Source organism: Colobus angolensis, unplaced genomic scaffold (assembly GCF_000951035.1).
Source record: "Colobus angolensis palliatus isolate OR3802 unplaced genomic scaffold, Cang.pa_1.0 Scaffold8, whole genome shotgun sequence".
Classification (NCBI taxonomy): Eukaryota; Metazoa; Chordata; class Mammalia; order Primates; family Cercopithecidae; genus Colobus; species Colobus angolensis.
This window is the reverse complement of record NW_012121820.1, coordinates 9408229-9420742: the sequence shown is the minus strand read 5'-3', so window position 1 is coordinate 9420742 and position 12514 is coordinate 9408229. Positions and strand designations below refer to the sequence as shown.

General features: G+C 48.4%; 1 protein-coding gene across 6 annotated transcripts in view; it reads left to right on the top strand.

The window, feature by feature from the left end:
* The window catches only part of GDAP1L1 (ganglioside induced differentiation associated protein 1-like 1), a 39164-nt gene that overhangs the window by 17331 nt on the left and 9319 nt on the right, over nt 1–12514 (top strand). For 5 of the 6 annotated variants that reach the window (XM_011929013.1, XM_011929009.1, XM_011929010.1 and 2 more), the window contains one exon: nt 722–836. The exons of the other annotated variant lie outside the window; for it this stretch is intronic. In XM_011929013.1, coding sequence (XP_011784403.1) covers nt 722–836 — 115 coding nt within the window. The remainder of the gene's footprint in view (nt 1–721; nt 837–12514) is intronic. 6 annotated transcript variants of the gene reach the window in all.

Below are 12514 nucleotides of genomic sequence, written 5' to 3'. Positions count from 1 at the left end.
TCCCAGCTACTCAGGAGGCTGAGGCAGGAGAATTGCCTGAACCTGGGAGGCAGAGGTTGCAGTGAGCTGAGATCGGGCCACTACACTCTAGCCTGGGCAACACAGTGAGACTCTGTCTCAAATAATAATAATTACAATAAATATATAAATAAATAAAAATAAATGCAGAGCACTGAACAGGGGTTCTTGGGAAAAGGAGCTATTGAAGGATTGCTCTGAGGGGGACCCCAGAGGGATGGGAGGGATAAGGAAGAGGAAGCAGCTAAGCCTCATTTGATTCCACAGGAATCTCTGGAGCACAAATGGCACCACAAAGGTGATCAACCTTGAAGTAAGGGGCCAGCCTTTTATCCCCTCATATCAGTGGGACATTGGCTACAGATTATTGGAGGGAGGGGTGAGGGCAGGTAACCTCCCAAGTATTTGTGGGCAATGCAGCTCCTTATTGGCTGAGAGAAGGGGCAACTGTGAGCCACTAGCAACCAGCCCTCCCAGCATTGGGGTATAAGAATGTACCAGGGATCTAAGCAGGACAGTCAAGCTCACAGGACCGTTGTAGGCACCAGATGAGGGTGCTTCAAAACAGGGAGGCACCCTATACACTTGGGGGGTATTTGGAGGCTGGGTTTGCAGAAGAAGTTTAGCAAAGCTCCTTCCATCCCTGAACATCCTGGCTCTATTGAGGCCAACTCAGCTTCTCTTGGCCCTGTCCTGCCCCCAGGCCAAGATCTTGGAGCACGATGATGTGAGCTACCTGAAGAAGATCCTTGGGGAGCTGGCCATGGTGCTGGACCAGATCGAGGCCGAGCTGGAGAAGAGGAAGCTGGAGAACGAGGGTGGGTGCCAGCCCTGGGGGAGGTGGGGGCTGCAGTCCACCTAGTCTACTCTGCTCCTGCCCATTCTCAGCCTCTTTTTTCCCCAAAGGTCTCAGAGGACCTCCCCAGGTGGTTAGGAGGATGGGCTATGGAGTCAGACTAAGGTTCAAGTCATAACTTGGCCACTTCCTAGCTGAGTAACTATGCTCAGGTTCTCCCCTCTCTGAACTTCAGTTTCCCATCTATAAAATAGGGATAATAGTAGGACCTGCCTCAAAGAGCTGTTGAGACATTGTGTGAAATAATACATGTAGAGTGCTTAGATTAGGGCTTAGCACATAGTAGGTGTTTAATAAAAGTAGGTGAAGATGATGATGAGAGTGGTGATGGCCACTACCCACCACATTATCCCACTTTCCCTGCCCAAGAATGCATTATGGCTCCTTCGTGCTCCAGCCAGACATCCAAGCTCACCCAGACTCTCCTTGTCCTTAGTTTGGCTGGATATGAAATTCTTCCTGCTCCCAGTTGGGCCTCTAGACTTGGACATGCCAGCTTCATTCTACCTCCACACTTTTGCCTCCACAGCCCCTCCCTCTTGGAGCACCCTTCCTATACCACTCCACTCCATTTTGCCTGTTACACACCATCTTTGCCACAGCCCATCTTCAAACCTCATTCTGAGCCTTCCCATCTTGCTCCGTTTAAGACCTGTGAGTCTTGTCTCCTGAACAATGCAAATTTATGGAGCATTTGCAACAGCCTCCTGCATATGCATGACTATGTGTACATACATATCTCTATGTATGTTAGAGTAAGAACAACTTGAATTAGACTCTCAGCTTTGCTGCCTGAACTATGTAACCTTGGACAAGTTGCTTTCCCTATTGGAGCCTCAGTTTCCTCATCTATAAGATGGGATGGTAATAATACAACTTAACCCTCTCTTGCTGGACTCTCGTGAAAATTCAGTGTGCTCAAGACACTGTCTGTGCCATTACTAGTTTAATACATAAGGCAGCTAAAGGCACGCACATTCTCCAGATGAGAAAACTGAGGCTCAGAGAGACGAAGCAAGTTGTTCAAGGTTAGGCAGCTCATAGACATCATGGTTAGGGCCAGAACTTGTTCCCCCTTGATGGGTCCAGCGTTGTTTCCAGCATCTCACAACTGATGCCACAAGCACAAGACACACTCAGAGACCTCATGTCTCGAACAGAGACATCATCATGCATACTGAAGCCAGCTGCCTTAAATCTTTTCTGGAAACAAAGCCTGGTATGACTAAGTGAGTAAAAAATAATAACACATCTCAAAGGGGAACTTTTGGCTGGGCGCAATGGCTCATGTCTGTAATCCCAACACTTTGGGAGGCCGAGGCAGGTGGATCACCTGAGGTCAGGAGTTCGAGACCAGCCTGACCAACATGGCGAAACCCCGTCACTACTAAAAATACAAAAATTAGCTGGGTGGGGTGGTGGGTTCCTGTAATCCCAGCTACTTGAGAGGCTGAGGCAGGAGAATCACTTGAACCTGGGAGGCAGAAGTTGCAGTGAGCCCAGATTGTGCTACTGCACTCCAGCCTGGGGGACAGAGAGAGACTCCGTCCCCCACCCTCCATCACAAAAAAGAAAAAAAAAAAGGAACTTTTCTGTTTCTATCCTAATGGTAGCTAAGGGGAGCTGTTGCAGAGTTAATGGCTCTCAGGGGCCAAAAGGCTTGGTAGTTCAGAGATGGGCCTTTGGGAGACAGAGTCCCAGCTCTGCCATGCTCTTGGTGGGAGACCTGGGACATCAGGTATATGTTATTCACTTATGCATTAGTTTCTTAGGACTTCCATAACAAAATACTACAGACTGAGGGGCTTAAAGAGCAGAAACCTATTGTCGCACAGAGCTGGAGGCTAGACATCTCAGATCAAGGTGCCTTGGGGTGGGTCTCTCCTGAGGCCTCTCTCCTTGGCTTATAAGTGGCGGCCTTCTTGCCGTGTTCTTACATGGCCCTTCCCCTGTGCTGCACAAGCCTGGTGTCTTTGAGTCCAAATTTCCTCCCATAAATACTTTAGTCCGATTGAATGAGGACCCACTTTAAGGTCTCTATTTTAAGATAATCATCCCTTTAAAAGCTCCGTTTCCAAATACAGTCACATTCTGAGAGTTTAGGGGTGTCCAATCTTTTGGCTTCCTTGGGTCACACTGGAGGAAGAATAATTGTCTTGGGCTGCACATAAAATATGCTAACACTGACGATAGCTGATGAGCTTTAAAAACATCGCAAAAAAATATCAGAATGTTTTAAGAAAGTTTATGAGTTAGTTTTGGGCCACATTCAATGCCATCCTGGGCTGCATGTGGCCCGCGTGCTGCAAGTTGGACAAGCTTATTCTAGGGCTTAGGGCTTCAACAGGTGAATTTTGGGAAGGTCACAATCCAGCCCAGAAAAATCTATACATTTAATAGACCTTACTGTGTGTCAGGCACTGTTCTAAGTGTTTCACAGATTTCAACTCACTCAATCCCCATAACAACCCCAGAAGGTGGGTAATACCAGCGATCCTGTTTAACAGATGAGGATCCTGTTTAACAGATGAGGAAACACTAGCTCTGGGCTCTTTCCTGTTCTATAAAAGGGTGATAGGTTGGGCACGGTGGCTCACGCCAGTAACCCCAACACTTTGGGAGGCTGAGGCAGGTGGATCACTTGAGGTCAGGAGTTCGAGACCAGACTAGCCAACATGGTGAAACCCTATCTCTACTAAAAATATAAAAAATTGCCTGGGCATGGTGGTGGGCACCTGCAAGCCCAGTTATGTGGGAGGCTGAGGCAGGAGAATCACTTGAACCCAGGAGGTGGAGGTTGCAGTGAGCCGAGATCACACCGCTGTACTCCAGCCTAGGCACCAGAGCAAGACTCTGTCTCGAAAAGAAAAAAAAAAAAGGCAGGGGTGATAGCATGAGTGCCTACGTTCCAGGGCTGCTGCGAGGACCAATGAGCAAATGCATGTAAGGGGCTTAGCACAGTGCCGGGCACACAGTACAGAAGGGTCCATATATATTGTGATCCAGAGAGACACAGGGTCTGACCTGGATAGAGGCTAGGGTGGATGGTTCTGGAGAGTAACCTCGGACATGCATTACTTGTGAGATTCCTAGACTGGGATCCTGCGGCTGACTCCAGTCCTGAGGTCTTCTGAGAGGAGACAGCACTGCACTGTCCCATGGTGAGATAAGTGGGGTTGTTCAAGATGGAGAGGTGTCCTTGCATCCCTCTGGGGCTGGGGGAGGTAGCAGAAGCCCCAGGGAAGTGGTTATGGATTTTAAAGGTCTGACTGGTTGGGCCCACATGGCCTCTGTTGCTCATCCAGGTTCCCTGAACCTGACTGGGTGAAACACTTGTATGCCTTTCATTTCTTCTCTTGGGGGCAGAGCCGTTTTGGAAGGGATTTTAATGTCACAGTTGAGACCCCTTGCATGGAGCCAGATGGCTTTGATGCAGATTCCTGATCAACCACTACCTAGCTCTGTGACCTTGTGGAATTCACTTCACCTCTCTGAGCTCATCTGTAAAATGTTGATAATAATAGAATCAAAGTCATAGCAGGATTGCTGGTGGAGGATTTGTTAAGATAATAAATGTTGAGTACTTTGCACAGTGCCTGGATCAAGGTAAAATGTTCTAAAAATAATTATTATTACTATTCTTTTTCACTCATTTAATCAAATATTTATTGAACACCTACTAGATGCTAGGTCCTGGGGATAAATTAATGAGTAAAACTCAGACCTCATTATTACTCTCATGGAGTTTACAGTCTTACAGAGGAAAAAGACATTAGTTAAATAATCCCATAAGTAAACACAGAAGTGCACACAGCGATAATTAAGATTGAGAGTAAATGAACAGGATTAAGTGGATAAAGTTTCCCTGAGAAGGTGATATTCAAAGTGAGACCTGAAGGATGAGAAGGAGCCTAGAGAAGAATCAGGGAAGATATGACCCAGACTGAGGGATGCCATGGAGTGGGAGAGAACTGGGAACTCTTCAGGAATGGGCTGCTGCGTGGGGAGTCCTGGGGAGAGTGGTGGGAATGAGGGGAGAGCTGCACTGGGTGAGGTGAGATCACGGGCCTCAGAGCCTACATTTACAAGTTTGGATTTTATACTAAGTACAATGGGAAGTCTCTGGAGGGCTTTGAGGAGGGGATTGTATCAGTTAGTTTCTGCTGTATAACAAACCATTCCAAGTCTGAGTGACATAAAAGTAGGGCCTTTTATTTGTTCATGATATGTGGCTTGGCAGTGTGGGCTCGGCTTAGCTGGGATGGCTTGCCTCTCACACCTGGGGAATGGCTGACCTCATTCCTGCATTTTGGGCCAGCAAATTTAAGACAGTAAATGTTGATTACTTTGCAAAGTGCCCAGCTCAAGGTGAAATGTTCTAAAAATTATTATTACCACCATTATTTTTCATTCATTTATTCAAATATTGATTGAACATCTCCTAGATGCTAGGTCCTGGGGATAAATTAATGAGCAAAATCCAGACGTCATTCTTGCTCTCATGGAGTTTGCAGTCTTTGAAAAAAAACCATGAGTCTTAGATGGCAGGAGGAGCAAAGCCATCAAGATGCACACATTGCAAAGTGGCATGCGTACAGGAATGGGAGGGACTCATGGCCCTGTTTGCAGTCTCCATGGGGCTGAGTAGTTCTAGTTTTATATTTGAGAGGATTCCAATGGCTGTGTGAAAATGGACTTCAAAGGAGACAGAAGGGAGGCTGGTGCAGCAGCTCAGGTGAGAGATGATGTTGGCGTGGACCGAGATGGTTGCAGTGGAGGTGGTGAAGTGTGAATGGACTTGAGAGGTAGTTTGAAGATAAAATGAGCAGGAATTCACATGGGGGTTGGCAGTGAGGTAAAGGGAATCAAAGGTAACTCCTGGACCAGGCATGGTGGCTCACGCCTGTAATCCCAGCACTCTGGGAGGCCAAGACAGGTGGATCACGAGGTCAAGAGATCAAGAACATCCTGGCTAACACAGTGAAACCCCGTCTCTACTAAAAATACAAAGAATTAGCCGGGCATGGTGAAATGTGCTTGTAATCCCAGTTACTTGGGAGGCTGAGGCAGGAGCATTGCTTGAACCTGGGAGGCGGAAGTTGCAGTGAGCTGAGATTGTGCCACTGCACTCCAGCCTGGGCATTTGGGAGACAGTGAGTTTGTGACACCCAAGAGAGGATGTCACAGAAACCATTAGATATTCTAGCCTGACTCTCAAAGGAGAGGTCAGAATTGGAGATTCAGGAGTCCTCAGTCAATACATGGTGTTTAAAGCTATAGAATTGGATATTTTCATCGAGGAAGAGGGCAGAGTGAGACAAAAAGAGGAATCGGGACTTGCTGTATTAGTTATCAATTGTGGCATAAGAAACTGCTGTCAACCTCAGTGTCTTGAATTTTAAAATAATTTATTATGTCACACATTTTCTGCGGATATGGAGTTCTGGAGCAGCTGAGCTGGGCAGCTCTGAGTCATGGTTGCATGATGCAGGTTGCCTTCAAGCTGTCAGCTGGGGCTGCAGTGATTTGAAGGCTTGACTGGGGCCGGAGGATCCAATTCCAAGTTGCCTTATTCATGTGGTTCTTAGGTAAAGGCCTCTGCTCCCTGCTGGCTGTTGGCAGGAGACTTTAGTTCCTTACTCAACATCATATTGAGATGGGCCTCTCAATAGGCTGCTTGCGTTTCTTTACAGTATGGTTGCTGGCTTTCCCTGAGCAAGTTATCCCAGAGAAAGAGAAGACACAGAAGCCACATGTCTTTTTTTTTTTTTTTTTTTTTTTGAGATGGAGTCTCGCTCTGTCACCCAGGCTGGAGTGCAGTGGCACGATCTCAGCTCACTGCAACCTCTACCTCTCAGGTTCACGCCATTCTCCTGCCTCAGCCTCCCACATAGCTGGGACTACAGGCACCCGCCACCACGCCTGGCTAATTTTTTGTATTTTTAGTAGAGACGGGGTTTCACTGTGTCAGCCAGGATGGTCTCGATCTCCTGACCTCATGATCCGCCCGCCTCGGCCTCCCAAAGTGCTGGGATTACAGGCGTGAGTCACCACGCCTGACCAATCACATGTCTTTTATGCTCTACTGCTGGAAGTCACTCTGCCCCATCACTCATTAGAAGTCACGAAATACAGCCCCTATTCAAGGGGAGGAGACTTGGGCTCTGCAGAAGGGAGGAGCATATCAAGTAATTTGTGGCTGTACTTTAAAACTACCATACTTGGGCCAGGCATGGTCATGTGCACTTGGGAGGCTGAGGCAGGAGGATTACTTGAGCCCAGGTTTCAGACCAGTGTGGGCAACATGGTGAGACTCTGTCTCTACAAGAAAGTACAAAAATGAGCTGATGTGGTAGTACATGCCTGTAGTCCCAGCTACTCAGGAGGCTAAGGCAGGAGGATTGCTTGAGCTTGGGAGGTTGAGGCCACAGTGAGTCGTCTTCTGGGAGACAGAGTGAGACCCTGTCTCAAATAATAATAATAATAATAATAATAATAATGATAATAATAAAAAACATAACTACCATATCTATGCAGAGGTTCTCCCACACTGAGCGGGGATCAGGGCAGAGGAGTCAGCAAAGTGCACTGAGGAGTGGCCAGTGAAGTAGGAAGACCCTCATGTTAGGAGGAACCATGGGAGGACTGGGTTTTAAGGAGACAGAATGGTGTCAGTGCTGCTGGGAGCTTGAGAAAGCCAGGATAGGAAAGCGTGCCCTCGGCTTTCTACCATGGATGTCGGCGGTGACCTCGCCAAAAGCATTTCACTGCAACCTGGGGCAAAAGCCAGACTGTAATGGACTGAAGACCGCATGGGAGGCGTGGAATGAAGGTGGTGAGTGTAGATACCTCTTTTGAGAAGGGTAGAGGTGAATAAAGAAGGTGGTGGTGGCTGAAGAAGGACGTGGGGTGACAGGAGGAATTGTTTTTGGACAGGAGATGTACAAATGTGTTCTCGTGCTGGTGGAAACAGTGCGGTGGAAAAGAGGAATCGGGGGTTCAGGATGGCGATGCAGACGCCACAAAGACAGGAGGGGTGTGGTTCAGGCAGGGGCCCTATAGAAAACAGAGGACATCTGCAAACGGGGGAAATGGAAGAAGGCTCTGTAAAGGGACTGTTTACCCAGGCACAGGCAGGATGCAGGGACATCCCAAGGCAGAGAGGAATACCCCAGGCCTGAAGTCTTGAGATCACAGGGTCATGAGAGCAGATCCAGGAACCTGGACAGAGGTGGTTGCTGGCAGCCCACGGTGACTCGCAGAGAGGAGCTGAGGGAAATCAGTCCGACGTCACTGTTGCCCTCCCTCCTCTCCTGCCCCTGTTTCCTACTTGCCCAACTTTCTGAAGCCAGAGGGCATGAGCCCCGGGGATTGGAGCCAAAAAGTGAGCTTCTTGGGGTGCAGAACAACATGGAGAAGGGGGAGGAGGACTTAGGCAACCTGAAGAGATGCGGAGATGCGGCGCAGAGCAAGTGCAGAGGGCCCATGGAGCGCTTGGCCGTGGGGTTAGGACACCGCCCTGTACTGTGTCCGCATCCGCAGCATGGAGCGGTTCTGCAGCATTGAGGTGGGGAGTGTGAGCTTTCATGTCTGAAAGCTGCTATCTTCTGAACGAAGCATGAGGTGATGTCATCGGCTGAGAGGAAACTGGGGAAAGGGTGTGAGAAGTGTGAGAAGAGAGGATAAAAAGATGCAATTGTCTCCACAGGGAGCAGGAAGCACTCAAGAAATATAATAGGACTCTGGGCAGCACGGAGTGCCCTCCTGGGCTTTGCGGTCCGACATTAAAGTGTAACTAGTTGGCCTCACTGTGAGATCACCTCCAGGTGGCAGACCCAGAGAAGTACAGAAAGGGCTCATCCAGGCCTGGGGTTTGCAAAGGGAACACACAACTGGAGAAGAGAGAACGGGGAAGGGGTCAGATACCAGATCGCTGCCCGGGCGCACACACAAACACGGACGCACATAGAAGGCCATCAGCATTTGCCTGCAAACATAAACACAGGCATGAACATAATAGTGAACGTGTCTAAGGCAAACACCCAGATGCACCTGGGCTTATGCTGCACTCACATGTGTGGTAATCCCACACCACGTGGACACAGATGCCCATGGGAGCGGATATCCACGTGCACATACACAATTGGCTGCATGGGTTTGTGCCAGCAGGCATGGGGCAAACATGCAGCCTGTGCAGGATATAGACGCATGGAGAGATCTGCACACAGACCTGAGTAAAGAACGCACGTACTGAAGGGGGCCTGAGTGGACATGGAGATACCTGCTGTGTCCATGCTCATTTGTATGTGGAAATAAGTAGCTTAACAGAGTGGTTACAACCACAGAATCTGGAACCAGATGGCCTGGGTTCAAATATAGGCTCTGCTTTGACACATATTAGCTGAGGCTTTGACCAAGTTACCTAACCTCTCTGTGCCTCAACTGCCTCATCTGTAAAGTGGGGATAATAACATCACCTACTTTATAGAATTGTTGGAAGGTCCAGGGAATTACACCACACTTTCCTGGTTCATCTCCTATCTCTCAGGCTGCTCCTTCTCACATCCCTTGCTGGTTTCTCCATGTTGCCCAGTATCTAAACCTAGTCCCTGGGCCCGTTCTCTGATCTGTCTACCCACACTCCCTTGCTGGTAGCATGCAGTCTGCAGCTGGGGACTTATGTCACTTGATCCTTTCACTGTCCCTCACTCCCATCGCGATCGCACCTCCCTCTGTACCTAGTGGTGATTCCCTGGTTCATCATTAGGAGAAATTTCATGCCTGCACATTCGACTCCCTGGCCCTCCATACTCGCTCTGCAAAACCTCAAACTTTGTTGAACCCAGCTCTCCACCTACTCAGCACCTTCACCTGTGAACCTACATGTGGCTGGAGAAACACGCAGGATGCTGGCGGGACTTACTTTGTATTCACGATTGCAAGCCTTAGGTGACCTCAATGCTTCCCCAGGCCTCCCCGCTTCACTCTCTAGATGACTCCTTTATGCCTTCTCCTTCCTCCTCAGCCCTCCAGCCACCTCCTCCACATCCTCACTCAGAGCTGATCACTTTAGGTTAGCATAAAAATAATTGTGGTTTTGGCCATTAAAAGTAAGGCAATATGTCATGGAGAAAATCAAAGCATTAGAAAGAGATCTTCACAGCTCTGATCCCCACAATGACCCACCCACTATATCTATCAATTCTAAGATGCATCTTTGTTAGAGCACATCTTAGCATCTCTGACACCGGAATGTTTCTTCCAGTCAATAGTTTGATTCTCCTTTCTTACTTTTGGATAGGTACTTACATTTAATAGTAACTTAGATTTGATGAAATACGGTAGCACATATGCTCTCTTGTTACCAGGGATGGACTGTTCTTGTCCTTGTCCAAGGATGGAAGGGGTTGTCCTTTAAAACCAATCCCTTTCCTAGTGCACCAGATCCCATCCACTCTCATCCCTGTAAGAACACCACATCCGTAATTCTATCCACTCTTCCCCATAGAATCTTTCCCTTCTCTGCGGCATCATCCACAAACACATGCTATTTTATTCCTCCCAGCTTATGAAAATGCTCTTGACTTGTATCTCACTACTGGCCCATCCTCCCCATTCTAGCAAAACTCTGTAGCAGAATGATCTTTGTTCCCTATCTCCAATTCCTCTCCTCCCTTTCTCTTTGAACTCCCTCCAAACCGGCTTTTAAGTCAGCATTCTACTCCAGCTCCTCTTGCCAGGGTCGCCAGTCGGTAAACGCAGCCACCAGTTCTCAGGCTTCCTATTTGACCTCAACACAGCGTTTGAACACAGTTGAGCACTGTCTCCTCCTCAGAACCCTGTCCTAAGCTGGCTTGCTGGACACCACACTCTCCTGGTTCTTCTCCTACCTCAAAGGCCGCTCCTTCTTGTTATCTTTGCTGGTTTCTCTTGGTGTCAATATCTAAAGTTTGCGGGGGGACCCAGGGTTCAGTCCCTTGCCCTATTTCCAAGTCTGGCTATACTGATACTGTCCACTCTCCTGGCTTTAAATACCACCTCCACATTGATGGTGCTTCTCTGAGCCTGAAACCTGCATCACTAACTCCCAACTCATTATCTCCCCTCGGGGACCCATCAGGTGTCTTCTTTGTTTGTTTGTTTTGTTTATTTTTGAGACAGGGTCTCGCTCTGTCACCCAGGCTGGAGTGCGGTGGTGTGAAAAAGGCTCACTGCAACCTCGACCTTCCGGGATCAAGCCATCCTCCTGTTTCAGCCTCCCTAGTAGCTGGTACCACAGGCATGCATGCTACCGATTCGGCTATTTTTAAATTTTTTTGTAGAGAAGAGGGTCTCACCATGTTGCCCAGGCTTGTCTCAAACTCCTGTACACAAGCAATCCTCCTGCCTTAGCCTCCTAAAGTAAGGGAGAGAGATATGAGCCACTGCGCCCTGCCTCATCAGGTGCCTTGAAGGTTACCTATTCACGGATAACCTTCTGATGAGAGCCTTCATTACACTTTACCCCTTCACCGTGACTGTGACCCTCTTGAGGGGAGACATTGTATTGTGTCATGCCTTCATGCCCAGCACATACTGCCAGGTAACCACTTGCTGAATGAATGAATCCGTGACCAAGAAGATGCAGAGGGGAAGGAGGGGGCTCAGGTTTTGATGGAAGGGAGCACTGGATTCATGGGATTCCTGAACTGAAAGGAGCAACCTGTTCAAAGGTGCAGAGGCAAGCCTCCCAGGAAAGCAGCCCTCACAGGAAGGGAAGGGAGACGGAATAGCATTCGGGCATGGGGTACCGCGGGGACAAAGGCCCGGAGGCTGAAGTGGGCAGCTTGTTGGGGAAGACAGTGGACCAATGGGCAATTCATGAGAAGTCAAGATTAGAGACGTATATTAAAGCTAAACTCGGCCGGGCGCGGTGGCTCAAGCCTGTAATCCCAGCACTTTGGGAGGCCGAGACGGGCGGATCACGAGGTCAGGAGATCGAGACCATCCTGGCTAACACGGTGAAACCCCGTCTCTACTAAAAAATACAAAACACTGGCCAGGCGAGGTGGCGGGCGCCTGTAGTCCCAGCTACTCAGGAGGCTGAGGCAGGAGAATGGCGTGAACCCGGGAGGTGGAGCTTACAGTGAGCCGAGATCGCGCCACTGTACTCCAGCCTGGGCGACAGAGTGAGACTCCGTCTCAAAAAAAAAAAAAAAAAAAAAAAGCTAAACTCACTCTTGAAAGGGCTTAACAGCTAGGCACAGGAACTTGGACATTAAGGTATAGTCAGTGGGGAGAATTAAAGATTTTTGAGCAAAGAGGTGATGTAAGAGACCAAAGGGGCCCCAGAATTTCAGGTCAAAACAACTAGGAGAAAATATTGCACAAACAAGTGTTTCCTTAAAATGCAGGCTAATTGTTTCTTTCTTAATCCCAAATGCGAGGCTAAATTTAGATGACACAAAAACATGGTGATAAATAATGTAAAACCATGTCATGAGAGTTATCCTCTTTTGATTACATCAAAGAAAGAGTATTAGTAAGATGTTAGTGCTTAACCCCTTTATAACATGAGTTTAATATCTGCCCCTTTCTTAAAAACAAAATGAGGCCAGGTGTGGTGGCTCACACCTGTAATCCCAGCACTTAGGGACGCTG